This window comes from Spodoptera frugiperda, chromosome 2 (genome assembly GCF_023101765.2).
Source record: "Spodoptera frugiperda isolate SF20-4 chromosome 2, AGI-APGP_CSIRO_Sfru_2.0, whole genome shotgun sequence".
In the NCBI taxonomy this organism is placed as follows: domain Eukaryota; kingdom Metazoa; phylum Arthropoda; class Insecta; order Lepidoptera; family Noctuidae; genus Spodoptera; species Spodoptera frugiperda.
In genome coordinates, this window is record NC_064213.1 from 724,128 (window position 1) to 749,726 (window position 25,599).

A 25,599-nucleotide genomic window follows, 5' to 3' on the forward strand; every position below is an offset into this window, starting at 1 on the left:
GAAAGTCTTGTAATCAATCAAAAATATTTATTTGGTGTACCAATCGAGGGCGTCCGTCCAATTTAAGGTATTAAAATAAGTAGCGGTTACATTAAAAGGTAATTGATGAAATCTTTGTTTATTTGCCAACTAGCTTCAGTGACGGACAGACAGACTATTATTTATTTCTTTATTTACTGATATTTTAAAAGAACCTATTTATGGTTTAATTGGAAGAAATGTATTGACTTTGACTTTGTATAAAAAAATCCTTATACAGGTTTTAGTATCTGTCGATAAACCTCACAGAACAGATTGGTATTCAACTCTCTCTTTGAAAACTATAATAAATATCAATGATGAATAAATAAAAGCCTTCATCCTGCGTACCTTAAAGTTACTTGGGGTCGCCACAATACACCCCTACATTCTCCCCAATGTAATCAGACATCATCTCATCACAAACTAAAACGACTTAAAAACTACAAATCTAATCGTCATTATTTTAACTTACACACACCTTCTTCAGTAATAAAAAGAATAACAAATTAATCAATATTTTCAAACAATAACATGACGAAATCTGAAACCTATGACGTAGGTATTTAGGTCCATTTTTCCCTCTGGAGTTTCATCCCTACGTCACAATGTGACTAAGAAACACATTACCTCTCGCAATACATCACTTGAGTAAAACAAGGTAGCCGTTGATCTACCGACCAGTGCGCGATCAGTTGTAACAAGGAGCGCGCGCGCCGATGCGCAAGAGTTGACGAAATACGATCGATCTCAAATATTTATTGTTTTTTGCTATATTTTTTATTTGTGACCAGTGATTGTGTTTTGTGGGTGTATTTTTTTGTGGATATATTGTATTACGAAAATTAATAAAAAGGTGAGTTTTATTTTGCTTAATTTTTTGCAGTCACTTAAAATTTATTATTTTCTTTTATTTAGGGTAGTAAATTATTTATTTTTGTTTAAGCTACGAAACGTTAACAATGCGATCTTTATATAAAATTTTAATAGTTTATTTAAAAAGGGAGTGTTTGTAAATAAACCCATAATTTAATTGCGTTATCTTAGAAGTACCAACAATATCGGCGGCGGTAGATTGCACTCTCTACCGCATTAACTCGGTTCATTAAGCGTGAAGCGAAAATTCCAGCAAAATCTTAACAAACAACTATTGATTCGTGTTACGGTGTTACGGTTTCACATACATATTGAAATATATTTGAATAAATATGTAAATATCGCTTAAAATTCCTAGATTTTAGACATAACTAGTTGGGAACAATCCATAGATCCTCTTCCTTCCACGGGATCTCCTCGTCGATAATAAATATTTATATATGGGTAGGTTCCCAAGATTTACCGCTAAATAGTTCTTAAGTTTTGCTTTGTAACTTAAAGAAATGTTTTAAGAAAAAAAATACCTACAATATGGAAGATAAACACTTGTTATAGGCTTTTAAAATTACCCTTTAAAAAAATATTTATGTACAGAAAGAAAGAAAAACAGTTTATTTGTTGTAAGATAATGCACGCAATACTAGAATATAATTATTTATTCGACAAGGCCAGTGCTCAACTAAAATGCCGTAGCCCAAGCACGATGGAAGAGGACTTTACTTTTATCATTCTTTACTTTTCCCAACCGCTAATCTGGTTTCAAAAATCTGGTCCTTATATCTTCATGTCTTGGCCTTTATCAAGATGGACTCAGTATCCTCTTATAGGTAAATTAGTCTTACAGTGGCCTTAGGTGAGGCTGAGGTAACTTATAGGAATATGTCGTGATGTCTGTTACGCTGCCACTCGAGTGAAAGTCGCTAAAACCTAGATTCTGTTGGAGCCAGTAAGTCTAGGTTCAAATTACTACTTCACGCATCACATATGAATATTTTTGGTGACCAAAATAAGTACCTAATAGAGGATGCTTTATTTTTGCATGCAGATTTAAAAAAAACGTTGTTCCACTATAGAAATTTCTCCTGTATCGTGGATGCGTTTACAAATATACAAGTTCACATGCACATGACACCCAGACCCGGAACGAAAATTTATGGATCATACAAAAAGTTGCTGGAATAGGTCTCGGGCTCCGTGAGGTTTATAGCAAAAAAAAAACAGGAAAAATTGAAGAAAAATGCCAGAAAACAGGGAAAATCATTGGTGGCGAAACGGAGTTCGCCTGGTTTGCTAGTCTATTATATAAAAATAAGTCGAGTTTTCCTTCCTGACGCTATAACTCCAGAACGCACGAACCGATTTCCACGGTTTTGCATTCGTTGGAAAGGTCTCGGGCTCCGTTAGGTTTAATAGAAAAGAAAATTCAGCAAAATTTAAGAGAAAAGCAGGAAAACAGGGAAAATCATTGGTGGCGGAACGGAGTTCGCTGGGTTCGCTAGTTAGATACAAATATTAAGGTATCCGTTAAATTCTCTTCTTATTAATCAAATCTGCTCGTTAAAGTAATTCCTCTTATAATTTCTCGTAGGTGGCCATGAGTGGCACTGATTAGCCTTTTACCCATATCCCACTCCGGGGCTGCGGACTTCCTAGTTTTACCGAGGCTACGGCTCGAAAAGCAGAAAAAAGAACGGGGTGTTTTTATTCGGTACGAGTATGACACTGCCTCCCGCCTTTTCAAGAAAAGAGGGAGTCTGAAATTGGATGATTTTCCCCCTTCAAAAACTTATCCAACAAAAAAGCTAGTTAATTACCAATGGCTGGCCTCTTCTAGGTTTGTTATTTTTCAAAGCAAGACATTACATTTAATAATTACAGACAATCAGAGTCGCAATCATCACAAAAACCTACACTGTACGAGTATTTTCCATTACATTTTGATTCATTAACGAATTCATTCAAAATTGTACCTATTGTTACTGGGTTTTTGGTCAGTTTTTCTTTAATTGACCATCCATTAACCAAAATGTATTTATTCTGCTTTATTTGGGTAAATGCCCTGGGAAACACTGACCGGTCTGATAAAAATTGCCTCCTATATCTCCTTGATTACCTGTTTTTAAACGATGCATCGATTACGGTAACTGTACCGTTAATTAGCATTATCGCGAATGAATGACCGGATTCGATTATCGAGCAAAGGTTTTCCGATTGGAAAATTTTGCTTTTGGCAAAAGTACAGTAAAGCAACTAAGGGTTTTTTTAAAACTTTTCTAAAAAATTTGCCAATAAAATAGAATAAAGCATTTAAGAATTAACTTACTATTTACAAATCATCCAAAAATTGGTCGAATAGTTTATATTTCGACATCAATCGTTTGTAATGGTCAAACATTGTCACGTATTGTAGGGCAATGCTTATCCACTGGTATAGGAACAGGACCAGTCCTCTATTTATTTTATTCATTTTTATTTATAGTTATACATTTTCAATTGGTAAAAATGCCTTTGAAACGTTATTACTCTTATGCAATGAGGTCCTAAATCTATTGCTTTTACTCTGTAGTATATTTGGTATATAGCTTGATGAGCCTCGGCTTAAACCAGCATGTCTCAAAAACGTTGACTAATTAATATTCAGTAAGGGCCTAAACATCCTGAAATACTCTTAGTATATGTTTTCTTTTACTATAGCACTATCGTGGACATACTAAATTAATTATTATGTATGTATCTGTATAATATGAGCCTCTAGGATGGCTAGAAACTAGTCGGAGTTCATCTCGTCAAAAACATTTTTTTTCGTCTACTATCCGTGAGTTGTCTATGGATAGGACATAAAAAAATACGTCATGGTTTAAAACCAGTTTTCTTCAATAGATTTATAGATAGAGCTAAGAAATCCAGTCTTGATTTGACAACTAACTAATGGTCACTAATAGCTAGAAAGTGTATGAACAACATTTTATCAATTTGATTTTCAGAAAGTTCAACGAAAATCTTTGTAAGGATATCATTTAGAGATAAGAATTGATACAAGTAAATTAACACACTTAACTCCACTTTGTAAAATCCTCGTGTCACACTTGACAAACGTGTAAGTACTGAATCTGATTAACAGAAAGTTTCCTTAGTACTACAGCATATATATTTTTTTAGTTTTCTTACTCACTTATGTTGAAAGTTAAGAACGACACATTCTATAGACCTCATTTTTCCACTTTGGAAGCGTCTGATCTTTCCGGCACGATTGATTTTGACGAAAAATCAGAACCGACGTATTTTTTTATGTCCTATCCATAGACAACCATCACGGAAACGTTAGAAGAAAAAACTTTTACTAAGAGATGCAGTGACCGCGCGCTAAATAGCACTTTTCTATACTTCTATCTCGAAAACGGTTCACCGTATAAGAAAAGTTTAGATAAAAGTTGTAGAGAATTTTGTATTCTACAATATTGGTGTTAAATGCAAATACCAAAAACCCATAGGAAACGAGATATTCAAAAAAGCGCAAAAAACGATTTTTGGGACCTTTGGACCTTAAAATTTAATAGTTGCTTACACCCTACCATGTGTAGGTTTTGAGACAAGTTTTAGGGACACATATACAAGTATATACAAAATTACAGCTGGGTATCTCGAATTCCGAGGTGAATTCCTAAATTGACTGGACTATAAGGTTGTCTAAACAATTGAATGAGGAAAAATTTTACACATCTTTTACTTCAGTGGTGCGTTTTCCTTAAACTTCTTGTGGGGGTTTTTAAGAAAAGGTGTACCTGAGAGAAGCAATGAAGTCAGTAAAGTAATACAGGCAGGTAAGTATGACGAATGGATGAAAGGATTTAGTTGGAAATTGTAGTTTAATGTCTCCATTTTCCTATGAATCACGCTTATCGTATGATTGTGTACGTCGTACAAAGAATCTTCAATCTTTACTAGCTCAATTGCTAAATCTACATCACACTTAGAAAAATAATGTGATATGCCAGCAAACAAGCAGACAGATCACCTGATGGTAAGCAGTTGGAGCTGCCCATGGACGGGTGTTCACAGACTGGCCTTTAGGAGATTAGGGATGGGAGAGAATTGGGCCTCCGGTAACAGCAGGAATAGGAACGGGGTGGTTTTTTGTCAGTAAGAGTATGACACTTCCTCTCGACTCGCGCAAAGCGAGATAATATATTTTCCTCCCTAAAAAAAGCGCTGTTTTCTGTGAAAAATGCTGAAATTACCTAATTATAATACTGATTCGTGGAACAAAACATTTGTTTGCTTATATTTAAGTTATAATTAAAGAAAGAACATCTAACGTCAATAGTATCCTTATCGCCATGCCAGTAGCTATCACATTACGCTAATCGAGTGGTTTCTGAGCACAGGGCGACATTGACACACATATAGGTAATATACTAGCGACACGCGAGGTGAACTGATGCACCAAAATAATGTTCTTTAATATATCTTAATGGTTTATCCCTATTTCTTAAAATAAACACAATGACGGTAAAGGAAAAATAACCTTGTATGCAAATTTTCTTGTGACATAAGTTCTGTAATGTAATCTTTTCAATTTACTGACATTAATGGTGCTTTTCTACCAGAGATGTGCTATGTATCTACGGTAAGAAGATGTAACAGCCAAGCTGTGAAACTATGTGACCATTTCCACTGATACTAAGATATGTAGCTGTGCGAGGAAGATGCGCAGCTCGAGTACGAGATGTATCGATAGTAGGGAAGTCATCCATAACATATTGCCATAGCACGCATCTTTCGATATAAAAAAATAGCTTAGCTGAGTCCGTTTCCACCATTGCTAAGCTATGTGTACTAATGAATATGATTGATGGAAGCCAAACGCATCCACAGCAACGTAGCAGAGCGGTGGAAAAACATTCTATGATAATAATATTATCTTTTTTTTCTTTTATATTATTATTCGCACATATATTTTTCTACCTATAGTATATTTTATATTTTTCTACCGATTGTTACCTTCCTTTGAATGAATGAGGTACACGTTACCACAAAAACCTATTAGGATTTACTAAAACATAAATTAATAATATTCTAATGAAGCATTTAATTGCTTAGGTTTTTTTCTGACGTAGTTCGTAGATTGAATATAATAATCAATCGATTGAGAATAACAATAGGCAATTCATTAAGAAAAATCTATAAAACATCTACAACTACACTCTACTCACTAATAAAGCTGAAGAGTTTGTTTGTTTGTACTTGCTAATCTCCGAAACTACTGTCCCGAATTAAATAATTATTTTTGTGGTGTATAAGTAGTCTGTTTATCGAGAAAGGCTATAGGCTGTAAAATATCACGCTTATTTTTAGGGGGGGAAACCATCCATTGATTTTTTTTCGCCTTTAGCGAGGCAAGAGGGAGTGTCAAATTCTTACTGACTAAAAACCACCCCGTTCCTATTCCTGCTTTGCCAGAGCCCCGGTAACCCGCTAGGCAGTGAAACCGCGCGAAAGTAGCTAGTATTGTAAAATTTGTAAAATCCCATGAGATTGAGCTATAATATAAATAGATAACTCATAGTAATTGCAATATTCATAAAGTAATTTATTTAACTTAACATACAATTCTGAGATTTTCCTACCTCCACCAATAAAATGCATTCAAAACTCCTTGCTAACCTACAACTACTGCAGAATAAAACGAAATAAAAACATTAATTTCCGCTCCGCGCTGTTTACAAAACTACACTGAACACAATTCGTAGCTGAAAATACATTTTGAGATAAGCTGTGAACCATGGTGTAGCTAAGAGTGATTTCCATATAATGTGGGTACTTGGGTAACTACCTGTACTGATTTCCATAGTAATGGTTGCTAACACGGAGTCTAGAATTGAGCCCGGTATATGGCAATAGGCTCACCCCCTATTACATGGGACTTATAACACAAAATGGTGAAAAGTGGGTGTACATTGTATAGAGGCATTACGTGCCGTAATGTGTACCTACACCTTAGTAGCTAGGTAGATATATTCTGCTTTATATCGGTTGACACAAAATCATCGTCTAAGTCAAAATTCCATTATTATCTCATGTTTGGCTGAACCGATTTTCATGCGACTTTTAGTATAGACTATGGCTGACCCGGCAAACTTCGTACCACCTTAAACATTTTGTTCTCACCTTTTAAACCATCCCTTGACTTGACAAATAATCCAAGCCCAAAATTAGCTAAATTGGTCCAGCCGTTCTCGAGTTTTAGCAAGACTAACGAACAACAATTGATTTTTATCATTTTAAACTTTAAAAATATAAGTAATCCGTCAGTCTGTCAATTAGTATCTGGCAGCAGGTTCTTAACGTGAATTTGATTGTAGACGAACAGGCAACAGTAATTATGTACCTACCTAGCTTAATCAACTGGTAAATTAACCAATTAGTCGATTCCATTCAAGATTTGCAGCGAAAAATCATGTTTTTAAATATATGCCTTACTTTATTCAAGTCTGGTCATGAAACATGGTATTAAACTACGCCTTTTAATTGTCGAACGGTTGTGGGTGCGTTTACAAACATACATGCACATGACACCCAGACCCGAAACAACAATCTGTGGATCACACAAAGAGTTGCTCCGTACGGGAATCGAACCCGCTACACGTTGCACGGCAGCCAGTTGCCCAGCCACCAGCGCCAAACTAATTGAAAAAAATGGTACAGAGCTCAGCTGCTTAGCTCAGCTCTATAGAAAGAGGTAGACGGACTATTAACTACTTAAAAGGCAACAAATGATAACGGTACATAAACTGGCAAAACCACACCCGGAACAATAGAATGGCAATAGCACCAAATAATATAATATGTCCGTTACAACAGTTTAATAATAATCGGACCTCTATACATATTTAAGAATAATGAACGATCATAACATGTTTGTATGTTAAAATTTTTTGCATCACTAGAAATACTTGCGTGGGATGTGTTCGTGTATCAATGAGCTAATCTTATTGTTAGTAGAAATAACTGCCGTGGCCTAAGAATTATTTGAGTCAGTCTTTTTTTGAGGGGGAAATGATAAAGCGACTTCTCCCGCCTTGGGCGAGGCGAGAGGGAGTGTCAGACTCTTACTGACTAAAAACCACTCCGTTCCTACTCTGGCTTTGAGTCGGAGTAGCGTTAAAATAGTTATAAGTATTATAGATAATTAGATATAGATCGTAGCCCGCTTTTTTTTCAAAAAAACATTGCTTCACCCTATAATTTCCCCCGGGGTTCTTAGTTTGACCTGTGTGTATGTAATGTATGTGCGCTATTAACTATCGTTTGGCTGAACCGATTTTGATGCGGTTGTCAGCATAGTATTTTTCAGACTCAAAAAAGACTTTAGGGATATTACCTGACTTAAAAAAATATGGACGCAATACAGAAAATTGAAGGCTTTATTCATATATTTGAGGCCCTTATTAAAAAAAACTTTATTTTTTCTAACACTAAATGCCGAATTTAGCAATACATTAAAGATATATAGAAACTAAAGCCTATGATCAAAAGATATAAATAGCCTGCCCAACAGAGAAACTGAGAATATATTAGAGAAACAAGATTTCCGTTCCAAGGAAATTAGCAAACGACGCTAACATAGTGGGTCCCATTCGTTTGCGCATGCGCACCGATCCACAAGTCAGACCCGTTTGTACCCGGCCTTAGATCTAGAAAGTAGTTATGTTAATTATGTACAAAGTTTATTGGGATTTACAGTGGACCCCTTCGATAGTCCGGCCCCTGTAATCCGACATGTCTTTGATTATAAGAATAAATAGTCCTTGATTATTCTGGTACATACTCGCAACGTCACGCCTTTTATCCCCGAAGGGGTAGGCAGAGGTGCTCATTACGGCGCGCTATACAATGTACACCCACCTTTCACCATTTGTGTTATAAGTCCCATGTAATAGGGGGTGAGCCTATTGCCATATTATACTGAACACAATTCCAGACTCCGTGCTACTACTGAGAAATTTTCTAAAAACCAAAAAAAATATCCCAAACCCAGTAATGGAACCCAAGACCCGGACAAGGGGTCTGGTCAAGTCACGCTTGCGACAATTCGACCAACGAGGCAACATTTTGGTACATACTCTTATGTATATTTATGCTAATATAAATATGTATGTGCACTTTTAAATATAAAGGGTAACGATCGGTATATTTAAAAGTGCACATACATTTTTATATTAAGATCTGTCACGTGCACGACATATGTCACGTGCTCTCCCTCCTTCTCCTTTAAAATAAGACCTTACATACAAGTACACGGAGCAACGCTATCTAGTATACACCAACACATCGACACAACTATCGCTACACAATATCCCTGTGTGGGTATTCCATAGTAATGTGCATAAAAACGTTTGTCCATTACGCACACATTGGTATATACTATAAATTTTGTGTCGGTATATGTAAGAATTTTGTAAAAGATTTTATGAATAAAAACAAGGGTAGAGATAAAAATAATACTTAACAAAGATTTAATAAATCGAACAACGAACGATCGAGCTACACAATTATACCCATACAAATATATCTAAAGGAATCTTCTCGTCGTATATTTATGTTATTGAATCCATTACAATATTTCGTAGCACTTATTAATTGCACGATTGGCGCAATGGTTAACGCTTAGAGACGTCAGATAAAGTGTCGCAGGATCGATTGCGTTGCTTTGTGTACATACATATCACTATTTCTTCATACGAAGAGTTTCATACATCGCAATAACTAGTATCTGCATGCAATGCAAGATTATCTTAATGCGGTTGTCTTGGCAACCTGTCTCAGGAATCTAGGTACTTGTCCTCATTTTTACATAGCAATAGACCCTGTAAAAACTGGTACTTAATAAGGTTTGAATGTAGAGAGGTACTGGATGTACAGATATGAATTTCTTTAACTTTCCTACTCAGAGATATTTAATGATTACTTAAACTGTTGCTTAGTAACGATTTTGTTCCGAAAACAATTGCTAAGGACTCCTTGAACTAACTATTAAATTACTTTGAGTATGGCCGTAAGAAACTTTCTCTCTTATAACTTTGCATTAAAGACAAATATATACATTAATTGTCTGTTCAAACAGATAATTTGGATTTAATATTCCTTACTTTGCTTTCTGTACATACTTCTTCACCTCTAGAATTAAGCTTAAGGTTATGCAAGCATGCTCAACAGTGCCAAAACCAAAACAACGACTCTTAGATTTCTGATTATTTTTAACGCTGCCGCACATTAGAATTTTCTCCTGTGTCGTGGGTGCGTTTACAAACATACAAGTTCACATACACATCACACCCAGACTCGAAACAACAATTTGTAGATTACTCAAAGAGATACTCCGTGCAAGAATTGAACCGTGCAAGTCGGTTGTCTAGCCACCGCGCCAACCGTGCAGTCAATCTAAAATTCATCATTTATTTTTATAACCGTAGTTTAACGGAAGAGACATAACTATGTCCTACGAAGACAGGTAAAACAAGATTGTTTTCTGCGTATAGGCATTCTATTATACAGATTACTAACACGTGACCGAAATTATGGCCGCTAGGAATTCGCTAGCTCACGTGCCAAACTTTAGACAATCTTTATTGACACCACGTTTTCCAATCAGCTGTTTTCAATTATTTGAAGGCAGCTTTAAAATAATTATATGTACTAGAAGACGTTCACCTTGTATTGATTGATTATATTGATTTATTTTGCAAATCAAAGCTACACTTTAGAACGACCATTCAATTTGACTTTTAAATAGTGCCTAATTAAGGATTCATTGAAGTAAATGCTTTGACTTCAAAATATTTTATCTGACGTAGCTACGAGTATTTACAAATACATGAATTAATGGTAGGTACCTTAATTCACTCACAAGAATTCCCATTTCAGCCAAAATCTTGATCACCATTACATAATTTAGAGTTGTACAGTTTTGAATAGCTTAATATAAGTGTGTAGGTACTGTGTATGTACATACTTATATGTACTGGTTTAATTCCTTCGTCTTAAACATCATTGTAAGCGTCGATATTAGACACAGCGAACGGTATCTTCAAATACCTAACATGACTTGTGGTTATTGGCATTTGGCATCATATTACTGCTAGAAAACATACATATTACGTACTTATACTATATATTATGTTTCTACATATTACATAAGTACTTAAACAAAATACTATGTACTATCTAGGTTACTTCGTTGCTTTGGTCGAGTGGTCAAAATGCCACTACCGGGCAAGAGGTTCAAGGTTCGATTCCCGGTTCGGGCAAAGTTTATCTAAAATTTCTCAGTAGTAGCATTGAGAATGAAACTGGAATCGGCCCAGTATATGTAATATAGCAATAGGCTCACCTCCTATCACTCTCTTTTATTTATTTTTAATTCATATTAAATAAATTATATATTATACTCTCCTTTATTTTCAAAGTTATTTGATATTCATCCTCTTATCGTTTGAGCAACATACATTGAGTCGACTGTACCATCGTCATCGTACTTATAAAAATGCGTCCAAAGAGGAAAACCTTTCGTTAACGACCTTTACGAGCCCAGCCTTGAGCGCGGCGCACGCGCATGCTTCATTTACTACCATTCGTTATACTTGTCTTTAGAATCCCAAATCGATCGCATTTCGTCATTTTTAGAGGTACCTGCAGTCTCGGAGGTCGTATTAAATCCAAAAAAATTAAAAATTATACGGACTAAAATCATTATCAACATCTTTGTCAAACGCCTCTGTGGCTACAAAACTAAAAATCAAACTGAAAAAATAATACACAAATTAATTATTATGTTATCGGCTTACTCACGTAACTGCTTAACGAGGAACTCGACTAGTTTCAAGCCATGCTAGAGGCTCACATTCATGAGCAGCATTCCGTGACACACGACGCGGCGATTATCACGGTACTAGGTACTGATCGTTGAATTTAGTATGTCTCACGAAAATTATAATAAAATAATAATACATAAGTGAGATGTACCTGCTAAACAAGATCACTTAGGTACCTAACTTACAAATAACAAAAATATGTCATCATCTTTAATTTTTTAAGGACTTTTTTTCATACCTGACTTTACATACCACAATAGTACACCTAGTTACACATAAAGCTATACATAACCAGTATAAGCTGATCTTCAAATATGGGAAAGGACCGTATAAAGCGAGACCATGCTAAACTAGATATGTATAACTCATTGTAGTACTACCGACAAGCATAGGAGCCTTTGAGGCATTGGAGCTATTCAATAATAAATGGAGCACGTTCACAATGCCTGCTACAACGTATTATATACCTAATTACATATTCCATACGTCATAAATTACAATACATAAAACATGCGTGGTAATAATTCTTGTTCCTACAAGTTGTTGTAAAAAGTATTTCAAACATGTCCTGTTTCTCCAAGTGTATGATTGATGAATTAATTTTTTTCCTAGTATGTAAGCTCTTGTTAATATATAAGATATTATTTAGACCATGCTACTAACATCATCATCATCAGCCTATAAATGCCCACTTTTTTGAAAGGGGAAAATCAGCCAAGACTTCTCCCGCCTTGGTTGAGGCGAGAGGGAGTGTGAGAGTCTTACTGCTTAAAAATCACCCTATACCTACTTACTCACTAGCTTTGCTCGACACCTATTATCGTAGCCAGATGTTATATAGCCCATAACTTTCCTCGATAAATAGACTATCCAACACAAAAAATATTATTAAATAAATTCGGACCAGTAATTCCGGAGAAGAGCGCGTTTAAACAAACTCTTCAGGTTTATGTAATAAAAAAGTATAAGATAAAAACAATTTAATGTACCCTTGTTACAATTTTTTGTAACACATACTTAAATTTGGATTACCATACATTTGGACTTTGATTCTCGGCCAGGTAACTTTGTGAACAGGCAGCGGGCCAAACAATAAGCATATAAAAATATATATCTTATTAGCATACATACATATATATGTACATACTAATGAGTCGGCAAGTAATTATAGTTTTTATGCACTTGAGATTTTTTGTACAAATCCGGGTTCATGTAAACTTACAGTACGACTTGTATCTTAAACTTAATAAATGTATAAGTAAACGGTGTTATTTACATTGTAGATGTATTTTTCACGCCTAACTTACATGGAGAAAGGCAGAGGCAATCGAAAGTCACAAGACTCCAACGTTATCGCAAAATCCTTGTGAAATTCTAAAAGACAAAGTTTAAATTAAAAAAAAATCAGAAACCCTCCCATTTCTCCAAAGTAGTACATTATAATTGTTTGTAACTTTTAAAATAATTATTTAGATACATATCAACATTTTAGGAGATAATGATAAAAATTATACAAATAGATAGTTACGGTACCTCAATGGATCATAGATAAACACAACTGTCAACTATTTTAGCGATCCGTAGCATAGTTTCGAGTCACAGAGGGACTCTTCCTCATGAGCAGCGTGCGCGGACACAGTGACGCGTCGTGCAGCCTACTGGATGTACCTCGGAACTAGCAGACTAGTAGACTCTGCGTCAAGTGGCCCTCTGTAACTCGAAACTAGTAGTAAACCGTTATTTTTTTAGTAATAATTTAGTCATAATCAATCCCAACGCTAATCTGTATTTAAATTCGTTCAACTGTTGTTGTCAAAACACAAGGTTTTAAAATAACAAAAATGAAGTACTCAATTGTATAAAGAGAAAAAAAGAAAAAGATCTAGTAATACTAGTTATTGTCTGAATTGCTTGCATTTCTTGTAGATATGAAATAAAATAAAAAGTTGCAAGGACGTCCGTCGTCATTATACTCTACAGCGGTTTATGTACTAATTTCCAAGACTATGTCGAATATTGGATCGTTTTAGTCGTAAGAAGTTTGCCTTTTTCGCCCTTATTACTTAAGGCATAAGCGTGAGATTAGAGTTCGTCCTTACTAAAGCATTCAGGTAACTATGGTAGCAGTACTTCCCCCGTTGTAAGAAAAGTACCTGTGTATGACAAATCTATTTTTTTCACAGTATAGGTAAATGGAAATTTTAAACGGTAGGTAATACATAAAGCAAAGACATGTCCGTAATTAAAATATGTAAGACATGCAACATTTAGCTATCAACATCTTAAAAAATCCAGTAGCGACAGTCGCCTCATTGTGTGTCGTGGATTGCTGCTCATATGGATATGAAGCCTCTAGCATGACCTGAAACTAGTCGAGTTACTCGTCAAATAGTTAATCTTAAAAAAGATTTATGTAGTTGGTATTTTTCAGTGATACAGAACCCACATGAAGCAAAAAACACTTGACAGTTTTTAATACTTAAAAAAGTCTGGGTATTTCCCATCTTATATTTAGTATCAGATAACGAAATTATATGGAAACCAAATAGAAACAATAAAACATACAACTAGTGTTGATATTTACACACTTTTACATTATATATTATACTTTTCTATGTACATACTTATGTATATTTGATTTGCTATTGTTTCAAAGTAAATACGTTTTGTGATACAATCTAATAAAAAAACAATAAAAATAAATAACTACCGATGATTCAGTTGAAATGTTTATCCCCTGCCTGAAGACGCAGTCTTTTATACAACTTTCTACCTTGTTTTAGAATCGATAAAGTCTTAATTGAAGTGACTTGTAGGTTTTATATAAACCTGTTTTAATTCAGCGCCTTTTTTTATTAATACTCAAAGGTATCTGAGGATTTGTTACGTCATCGCAGGTCATAAAAAAGCTCTCATACCTACAGCAAAAAACTAAATTAAAGATAACATATGCATAATTAAAGTGAAATATGTTCGTGAAAGATAATAATATCTAATTTCTTGTTTCTTAATAAAAATACAAAAATGAGCATACTTCACTACTAAAAAGAATTAATTAAACGAAATCACATTTTTAATATTATATCCGTCAGTATCTTATACACAACAAAATAAAATATAAAACAAAATTACTTCATGACTGTAGTTACTTATTTCTACATTATGTGGGCCTATGTTGAAAAAATATATCTGGCAGAACAATTGGTGCTTAGCTCCAACAGCCATTGTTTGTCTAACAGTACGGAGCGGGATTGACGAACATTATTTAATTACTGTGATCAATCTTAAGTCATAATGTTGTAATTAAAGAAAACAATGGGATTACTCAGCACACGTGCGTAGAAAGAGCAAATATCTTTATGAAGTTGTAGAATGACGGCAGTGACTAGTTTGTCACCACCTCTGCTATTCCCACGGGTAGCTGAGGGACATATAGGGCTGCAGCGCTCTCTGTTAATACTTGAACCTTTTTTTTAAGTGGAGTAAATCATCCAATGACTTCTCTCGCCTTGAGCATGACGAGACAGAGTGTCAGACTCTTACTGATTAAAAACCACCCCGTTCCTACTCCTGCTTTTCAAGCAAAACCGGTAAACCCGCTAGGTAGTCCGCAGCTCCGGATCAGGCGTCAGCCCTACTGGGCCCCATCTGAAATATTTGGACCTTGTAATTTTAATCTTCAACCAGCCTGCCAAGCGTGGAGATCATAGATCACGCCTGTTATGTAGTAGAGGCCCAGATTCCAGTAATTGACTCTTACGGTTACGGGATGTTGATAAAGACTCTCGTAAAGTGGCGCTAGTGTAGCTTTTAGTCTCCAACCTTTTCTTGACTTGCTTGATTTTCTATTACAGCTCTGCTTATTCGGAAGGAACAGATGTAATCATTCTGTAACCGTAAATACTTCAGTTTAGTTAGTAATAAAAAATATGCTAAAACCAGTACGCGGTAAAACGTGTACTGATTGGTCTGCACGAAGGTCTAGCAAAAAACAACCTTATGTAATTAGTTTCAAACGATATACTCGTACAAACACGAATCAATCATAAGTGGTATTAGGTAAGACATACATACTCCTATAAATATCTGTATCATATAACTGCGGTCCATACATTTTTACCTAACCACTGCAACCATATTATAACAAAAGGTAAGCAGAAGTACCCGTTTTTCAAATGTAAAAGATTTTTCACCAGGTATAGGTGATATAGGTGCCTTGTAACAGAGTGCCTTTTTTAAGATGGGAATATCATCCAATGACTCCCGCCTTGGGCGAGGTAAATGGGAGTGTCAGACTCTTATTACTAAAAACCACTCCGTTCCTACTCCTGCTCTTCGGGCCGAAGCCCCGGTAACCTGCTGGGCAGTCCACAGCTCCGAGTCGGGCTTTAGCCTTAATGAGCCCCATCTGTGTGCTCTGATGGCTCTTTGGTAACAGAGTTCCAGATACCTAAGACTTTTCACTTCACGCTGTAACTGAGAATTTTACAAAAACCGACAATAATTAGACTTTACCCGACATTCGCATTTATCACCACGTGACCAAGCCAGCTATCTATCATAGCCTTCAATAGCTTCTAGAACATAAATACCTCCAGGAATTCAGACAACATTCTAGACAGCTAGACAAGTCATGTCCAATGTGATAGCTAGCAAATCTAGTATCAGTAGATTTACGTAAGATATGAAACGTTAGCGAGCGACTGCCATTCTGCTACTTTCACTTATAGGCCATAAGTACGACATATGAATGTACAAGGTATATGTTTTGGCAATTATTATTGCAAGCACATGTACACAAGGTGATGTATGACGGTTTTTTGGATACCGCAGTATATCAATGTCAGGAAGGGTAAAAGAAGATAATACATATATGTATGACTAAGATACATGAAGATATTGTTATAAAATATTATTAAACTTGTAATTCAACAAGAGGTTAGCAGACTTATGTCCAAATACTCAAACGCTATACAATTTTAAGACGCTCTCAAGACTAGTTCTTTCGCTAACAATTCTTTATAAAACGACAAAGATAGCACGATATTTAAGTACAACTTAAAATTGATAAGCATTTCAGGGCGTTAACGCCGTACTCAGAGTAATTTTGATTGCACGGTTGGCGCGGTGGCAGGGCAACCGGCTGCCGCGCAACGTGTAGCGGGTTCAATTCCCCCACGGAGCAACTCTTTGTGTGATCCAAAAATTGTTGTTTCGGATCTGGGTGTGATGTGTATGTTTGTAAACGCACCCACGATACAAAAGAAAATACTAAGGTGAGGAAATGTTTTTAATAAAAGTTAAATTGTTGTAGTTATTTAATGGTTGCTTAATCCTGTCCTTAGCAATTGGTTTTAGAGCGAAATCATTACTAAGTAATAGTTTAAGTAATTATTAAATGTCTCTTAGTACGGTAGTAAGTTGCATACATTCTACGTTAGTTTAAATTAAGTATTGAAACCATCACGGTGTACTACATATTTAGGTACAAATCTAGATAGATATGTAATTAGACTAATTAGATAGTATAGTCGTAATTACGAGACAATCTTAAAGTACTTACATAATTAGATTACAAAACATGTTTTATAATCACTTCGTAATACCTAAATCGGTCTTAACTTCAAATGTCAAGGTTTATTTCTATTCAATAAAATATTTGGTCATTGAAAAAGAAACCCTGCTTTACTTGTTTTCAATAATTTGCTCTAAACCTTGCTTTACTTGTTTAAAAATATTAAAATATATTATGTGTGTGGTTTTATAAAGCTTGTATTACAAGCACTTCTTGTGCATTCTTGTGTTCTTGTTTGAATTATTTTGAATTATTAAATAAAATCTCATACGAATGCGTGAATCGAGCTCACACTTAACATCATTTAGCTTAAATGATTTTATCTAAGTTTTTTTTTGGAATAAGCCGGTAAACGCGCAGACGGAACACCCAATGGTAAGCAATCGCCGCCGCCCATGGACACTTGAAACACCAAAGGTGTTACAAGTGCGTTACTAGCCGTTTGGGGGTTGGGAATTTAAAGGTCCGGTCGAGCCTGCCCATTCGTGCCGAAGCATGGCTCTCCCACACTTGCAAGATTACGGTATATATCTTCACGAACAGTTTCCCTTGATGTGTGACGGTGATCGGAGTAGTAAATGTGCAAGAAAATAAACTTGTTACACTTGACAAATAAATAAACATATAACACAGATCTTGTACAAAACAAGAATAAACAAAAACATTTAAAAAAGGACACATTTTGTGTTTTTATCCTTAAGTATGATAAAAATCAGGGTCTTAATGGAGCCTCGCAAGAGCTAAAATCACGGCCACTATTTAAATGCCAAAGACGTTTTCCTACAATAAAATGCCATTAGCACAATTTTATTAGCAAAAACATGTGAAATATCTTTATTATTTCAAAGAACTTGAAAGTATGACACAAAATTATTCAATAAAATTTTAATCCGGAGCTGCGGACAACCTAGCGGGTTTACCGGGGCTCCGGCTCGACAAGCAGGAGTAGGAACGGGGTGGTTTTTAGTCAGTAAGAGTCTGACACTCCCTCTCGCTTTGCCCTGGCGAGAGAAGTCATTGGATGATTTTCCCCACTGAAAAAAAAAAAAAAAAAAAATTCAATAAAGTTTCACAAAAACTCCGATACATCTTCACATACATATGTATTGTGGGTCATTACCACAAAAATAATAAAAAAAGGAAAATGTTTTTATTTTTGCCTGTGTGGGTCGACAACCGTCAGCTTCGGCCCATGTAAGGTCAAAACTTGTGATATTTATTTATATTTGGATAATATTCTCGACACCCGATATCCTTAACACAGATGCTATAATAATATATGGCCATCTTTTGCCAAATACTTTGTCAATCCTTGGTTAAGATGTAAACTAGCCTTGTTTTTATATATAACCATTAATCCATCGTATGCCAGAACGGAGATCCACGCGAGATACAATAAATATTTTCTATTGTTGTCATATATGCGAAAAGTTACACCCTCCAAAACCTCTATAAGGAATAAATCTACAGGGGCGCCATCTACGTAATAAACCCCCAATGTACACAACAGAGGCGATCACTTTTAAACAATTTAACACTCGAATATTGATGAATTGTTACATAGTAACTCACTCAGTTATATTAACATCACAACAAGCCACATGTCACACACAAATCACAAATATCCTTCACAAAATTCCGCTCACTGTGTTATCATCACCAAACAGTAGACAACCTTTCTACCAAACCTTTGTCAAAAACTAAAGACCCCAATGTGTGGTAAGGTCAATGTTCTTATCAAGACAATGATCAACAGCTTTCTGGAATCCTCCAAATCCTTTGCACACAATGATAAAACAATTCTTTGTTACAATTGTCATCTCCATCATTGTTTGCAGAAACAAAACGTTTTTAAAGATGGCGCGCGCTAGTTCGTGTCGCGGGATTCTCTTGTTACATTTTGTTGTTTTTAGTAAATGTGATGTTGAAAGCGATTAATGAATTGATTTGTTATTCTTTTAAGCTAAAATTGCTGAATAGTTTTTGATGTTTAGCACACATATATGGAACTTATGCATGCAAACCAAACACATTATTAATTTGTTGTATTGGAATAAGATGCTTTGCAAGTTTCATAATAAGAACGAATTTTATATGGACATAATTAACCAGCTCACGTGCATTTCTTTTACCTTTAAAACTCTTATTTCAAAGAAAGATTTCTTCCTTCATTAATCCTATTAGTAATTATAAATTATATTGCTTAAAATTCCCCCAGGCTTGTTAGAAAACACACCTAAATAGTAAACCAACGATGTGTCAATATCCTTAAATGTAACATTCAGATTGCGAATGTTGTTTATGTTCTACTTAATGTTACGCAAATTACGTCCATTCTCCGAACTGCGAACGTAACTGAAATTAGACGGCCTGTTGAGTCTATTTTAGACTCAATAAAGTATGTCACTCTATGCCAATTTTGTTTGTAATAATAATAAATTGTCAACAGCTGCAAGTTACTGTGTAATTGTAGTGAGGCTTTTTTGTGGGGGGAAAATCATCCAATGACTTCTCCCGCCTTGGGTGAGGCGGGAGTGTCAGACTTTTACTGACTAAAAACCACCCCGTTCCTTTTCCTGCTTTGAGCCGGAGCCCCGGTAACCTTTTACGTTGTCCGCAGCTCCGGAACTGTAGTGAGGCTGGAAACGCACTTGTGACTCCTCTGGTGTCTATTTTCGTTTCTGATCTTAATTGTCATGTTAACTTAGCAGAAATCTTGCCCATCCTAAAGATATAATTGAATAAAGATAAAGCGAAAGAAAGTTGGTCAAATTCCATTATCAATCAAGTAAACGGCCCAGTCATGTGAGCCTTAAACATAATATTTTAGGCAAGAAACAGCTGATGAATGTATCAATGGCGTATAAACATAACACATACTATTACATAATCCAACACGTTATAGTAGGAGTAGTAGGTAACTATAAACAATAACTTTAGGTACCTACGTAAAAATAACTTATCCTCATTATAATTCATACATATTCATATATGTATAGGTACCGTTATTAAGTTAAAATATACCAACAACGTTAGAAGTGGGCCGAAGGTTATTTTAACTAGTTGTTTAACTGTTTAACCGTTCAAAGCAAAAAACCAGTTGTTCTATAATTTTATTTATTTATTTATTGTCCTCCTTTGTCGACGTCTGAATAATATTGAGGCGAGATCTAATTTTTTTAGGCGGTTGTGTAAGAATTTGTCATTGACAAGGATTTTATTAAGATCTGATTTCAAAATAGTCACTTAGACTAGAATTTTTAGAGTCATGGTCTACCTACGTACTTATTGCTTTATTACTATAAACTAGTTGACAGTTATTACAGAATTTAGTAATCCGTCAAACTTCGGTACTTATTAATTAAAATACTCATCACAGTTTCATCAAAATCAAAGTCAAAATTATTAATTTCAAATAGACCAGGAAGCCACTTTTGAACATCAAAGCATCACATACGCAATTAAACCTCCTTCCTTTAGTTCCATCCCTTAACGGTCTTTCCGGCATTCAAATGCGAAATGCCGCATTCCGCATTACAGACAAACGCACAAATCATCATCTAAGACGTGAATACTAAACAATTTGCATACGGATTACAATCAGTGAGTGATAACAGAGATACGGACGCAAAACTCGACAGTAATCGTTCATTTTACATCGTCATTATTTGGCGCCAAGTGACTCGCTGCTTTCTAACCAGTTCTGTTTTTAATTCATAAATTCTCTCTGGTATTTATTTAATAAATATCTTTTTTTTAATTCGAAATTTGTTTTGTTAAAAAAGAAATTAAATATGGTAAGTTTATTTTTTTTTATTTGTTCTGTTCGATATTTAAAATGTAATGTGGCTAATGTTTTTTTTTTCTTGTATCTAAGAGCGTATTTCGCACCCTTAAAATGAAAGTGACCAAATCTAAAAATTGCAAGTTGTAGGAAATGAGCCAGAAAGTCTCAGATAATTATAGTATTGAATACATATTAGTATAATATCTTGATTTTTACTAGATTAATTTATGGGTTAGTTCTTTAGTTGTAGATTATATTTTATAATGCCAGTTTATGATAAAATCGAATGTTAGAGAAATTTTGAGTTAACTCACTTTTATTCTAAAGGTGCGGTTTGAGCTCAAGGCTTGTAAAATTGATGTTATGGTGTTTATAACGTTCATATTTTTTTGTTTTCCGTTTATTAACATGTACATAATGTATTATTTACATGTGTAAGGACTGTGAAGTAAGCCATTATCTAATTATTTTATACGTACGTGTTCATTTTGCTTGATATTTGTAGGGAACTTGTATTACTTTGAAAACTACCGATTTATTCAATAAATATTGTGAACATTCGCTATAGTAAGAGATAAATTATTACCTACCACAATTACTGCTATAAATAGAACAAAAATCGTATGTACTCATTCAAAAATATCATAGTATATTATCTGGTTTAAACCGCGTCGCATGAAGAAGCTCAAATCAAAATGTAAATAAAACTGAATAATTCAAGAGAAATGGTAAAGATAAGAGTTTTCATGGCTCTTGTATGTACCTGGCAGTAAATAGCAATGTCATACATAAGCAGTAAATGATAATCTCTAGACTAATGTCTAATCACGCGTGAATGTACTAGATGATAACGCAAGAAGTTTACCTTTCAGTCTCTTACTTAAACCTATGTTATAAAGATAATCTTTTTAAAAAAATCTTTACTTAAAGAGTTCAGTAGGTAACTCGAACGTGGAATTAGAGTAATCGGGATGATGACGGGGTATGAAAATTAAAAATAAATTTTGTCAGTTAGGTAATGAAAAATATTAGACGCGTATTTTTATTTTTATTTTATCGTATAAGAAAACGATACATTTAAAACGAATCAAAGTTCAGGAGTGGGAGCTAACGTGCGATATTTCAAATCAATCGAATCGAAAGTATTTATTTGAGTAAGAAAATAAAAAAATACTTACCTAACATTTTAAAATAATCTACCAGACGGACATTAAAATAAAAATTAGTCATCTACCCTGTTGTCATGAAAAAGCTGTTAAACCTACAATATCTTTTAGCACTTGTAATAGTAGTGTTAAATGTACATTTTATATCCGACTGACCAGACTTTTAGCATGTTAAGTTTAAGTTTTCTATATAAAATAACGTTTGGCATATCTCCTCTTGTATCTATATAATATACGTGAGGAAAATTTTATCAAATCTCGCGAAAAAAATAACTTTCTAAATCCATTCCACCACGTGTTGCCAGGTTGCCACGTTCACAAAACAAACAAACTTATTAAGATAACAACGAATATTTAACAAGGGAAAATGGAAATATTTGTGAAACCTATCACAACTGCTGTTGGAGACCCGTCTCCTATTTTGTGAACGATAACAGTTACGTTGTGATGCCATTAAAGTATTCTAAGTCTTGAACTAACAATGTGAACTGTGTACATACCTATATATAGATATATTTTTGTCTAACTTGTTCAAAAAAGATAAAATATTGTACATAGTTATGGGAAAAGTAAATTGTTATTATTTACAGTTTTGGTTTAACAATTAGATTGGTTAAATAGGGTAGATGACTATTTTTTATTGTAATGTCCGTTCTTGTAGATTAATTTAAAATATTAGACATGTATTTTTATTTTATTCAAAAGTATATATATCGATTTGAAATATCGCGTCACATCACTTCTAGGTACATTTTATACGTAGAAATGACGTATTTGCTCCCAGTCCTAAACTTTGACTCGTTTTATCTAAGATTTGTTATTTTATATCACAGAATAAAAAATACGTGGCTAATACATATTTTTTCATAAACTAACTGACGGACTAAACAGATTTTTATTAATTTTAGTTTTGATTTGAACCTCATGATTTGACTCACAGTTCATTATTATAAATCGTTTTGAATTATTCATGAAATTATGTTACATTTTACCATTACATATTACATAGTACACGCGTACATTTTAATAATGCATCACACGTGTCGGTCATCAGCATTAGTAACTCCGTATTTACAGACGGATAAAAGATCTCCCATTATCTATTGGAAGAATCCTGTACGAGAGAACTAGTAGACTCGTAATAGCATTAAAAAATCGCTCAACATCTAAATAGAAAATCAGTCAAAGAAAGTTCTTTAAAACTGAACACTCCAATTAAGAATCTAATTACATGTCGCAAGAAAAGGGGTGACGACGGGGTATAAAATTAAAAATCTATTTAGTCCGTCAGTTACGTAATGAAAAAGTAATGGACGTGTATTTTTTTGTCATATATGGTAACAATATTTAGATAAAACGAATCTAACCTTAGGAGTGGGAGCAAATACGTCATTTCGTTTTGTGAGTGAGGTTACCGGAGGCCCAATTACCCCCTTCCCAATTCCCCAACAACCCTTAAATTCCTAACCCCCAAAAGGCCGGCAACGCATTTGTAACGCCTCTGGTGTTACGGGTGTCCATAGACGGCGGCGATTGCTTACCATCAGGTGATCCGTCAGCTCGTTTACCGGCTTATACCATAAAAAATACTTCCCATATCCCAGTCTCCGCACCTCAAACACGAGTTCCCCACATGACAGACAACTTCCGTGCAGAGATAACAGATTTATTATATCATCCAGCCGAGGAAGAACAATGGACGAACTAATCTGCCACTTACGCACAACTCTACGCAAATAGGATTATATCGTGTTCGTGCTGTTTTGTGTTATACCTTCCAACCTGTTGCTAAGGTTCTATATGTAATAGAAATTAATACCTATAATGTACCAGCTGCTGTATAAAAGTAGGTAATGATAAATGAATGAGGCATACGACTTTTAAAAAATAAAATGTTGCCCTACAATAGGATTTTAACAACACACAACGAAACAACAATTTATGGATCACATAAAGAGTTGTTTCGTGCGAGAATCGAACCCGCTACACGTTAAATGGCAATCAGTTACCCAATCATCGCGCCAATCGTGCAGTGATTTTGAACGTACTTGATGAATTACCTAAAAATTGACGGCACTAACCACCAATAACTCTTCTCCAGATATTTTAGCATTCGTATTGGGATCCTCACTAAACTAAATATTAAGGTTTTGTGGTTGACCACAATAAAACAAATGAAAATCCTTTTAAAACATTTTTCCTTGTTGTCTCTTTACAAATACTGGAACGAATCAATAATTGCGAAAGATCACGTGGAAAATGAGGTAATGGAACGTGGGTAATGAGACAAGAGATCAGAGAAATTCGTGACTTTTTTCATTTCAAAATTAATATAGATCGTTTAATATGCATCAACTAGTATCTACATGGAAACAGTAGCTCCTGTCCAGCGTACCGTGGGGGCTCCGGAGCAGATCTATTAGAGGACCCGGTACTCCTTACAGGTTACGAGAGGCCTCAGGGATGGTTTTAGAGAGGTAAAAATCCCACACTCCCTAGTCTATTATCCCAGGAAAGCTAGGCGCCTTTTGAAGGTTTCCCCCCGTATTCAGAAAAAAAAAAGCTCATGTCCAACGTAAATGACAAAGATGATCACTACATTATCACATTCGTAATGACGTTGTGACATCACATCACATGTGTCATGCCTTCGTCTCATCATACTCTGATGTCTGTCACACTGCCTCGTCGGTCACGGTCGGTGCCGGCAAACTACACCGTGGTTACTTCATTACCGTCGTCACAATGCGTGACGGCAATGATCGTGGATCTGACACACTGCGTTTCAATCAAATTGTGTTTTATTGGTGTGTTTGTTCTCTTATCAAACTTTGTAGGAATTTTGATTTGAAATTGTGTAACTATGCGAATTGCTAAATAAGCGTTATCTAAAGAATTTCACTTTATAAGACTTCCATTCCTATTACTGTTTAGTTCTGTCAGTCGATGTTAGATTCGCCCCCTATTAAATGTGACTTACCTTACCTATGTACGTGCCTATATCTGGCAAAAAGATGATTACACTTGACAATCACATCTTTGTATAGCTCAGTGCTAGACAACCATTAACCATAAGAACATCAGAGACGAGACATAAAGGTTTATCTAGAATGATTTCCTGAAATATTTAACTCAGTAAGAAAGTTGGGGCACAATTGATCTAACTATGTATACACATTTCGGCTTTCACGTCGCGCTGCTAGTTTCAAATCGCCTATCAGAAAAGTGTCATGAAAAGTAGCAGCGCGACAATCGCAATAGATACCTTACCTGAATCTACGTTATACCACCAACTACCATTGTCTC

General features: G+C 35.0%; 2 protein-coding genes across 3 annotated transcripts in view; one reads left to right on the plus strand and one right to left on the minus strand.

Annotated features, from left to right (window-relative positions):
- Positions 1-689: 689 nt before the first annotated feature.
- Positions 690-25,599, plus strand: part of LOC118269235 (cationic amino acid transporter 2) — a 36,481-nt gene continuing 11,571 nt past the window's right edge. Inside the window, exon 1 of one of the 2 annotated variants that reach the window (XM_035584240.2) lies at positions 690-874. Coding sequence is in view for 1 of the 2 variants with exons in the window: in XM_035584239.2 (XP_035440132.2) it covers positions 21,135-21,137 (3 nt within the window). In the remaining variant the exon portion in view is untranslated. Of the gene's footprint in view, positions 875-20,988; positions 21,138-25,599 lie in introns of those variants that run through there. The other variant, XM_035584239.2, reaches the window with a different exon arrangement.
- LOC118269305 (cationic amino acid transporter 2) overlaps positions 18,245-25,599 on the minus strand; it is a 56,820-nt gene continuing 49,465 nt past the window's right edge. Inside the window, exon 14 of the mRNA XM_050701116.1 lies at positions 18,245-18,374. Within this exon, the coding sequence (XP_050557073.1) occupies positions 18,355-18,374 (20 nt within the window). The 3' untranslated portion in view covers positions 18,245-18,354. The remainder of the gene's footprint in view (positions 18,375-25,599) is intronic.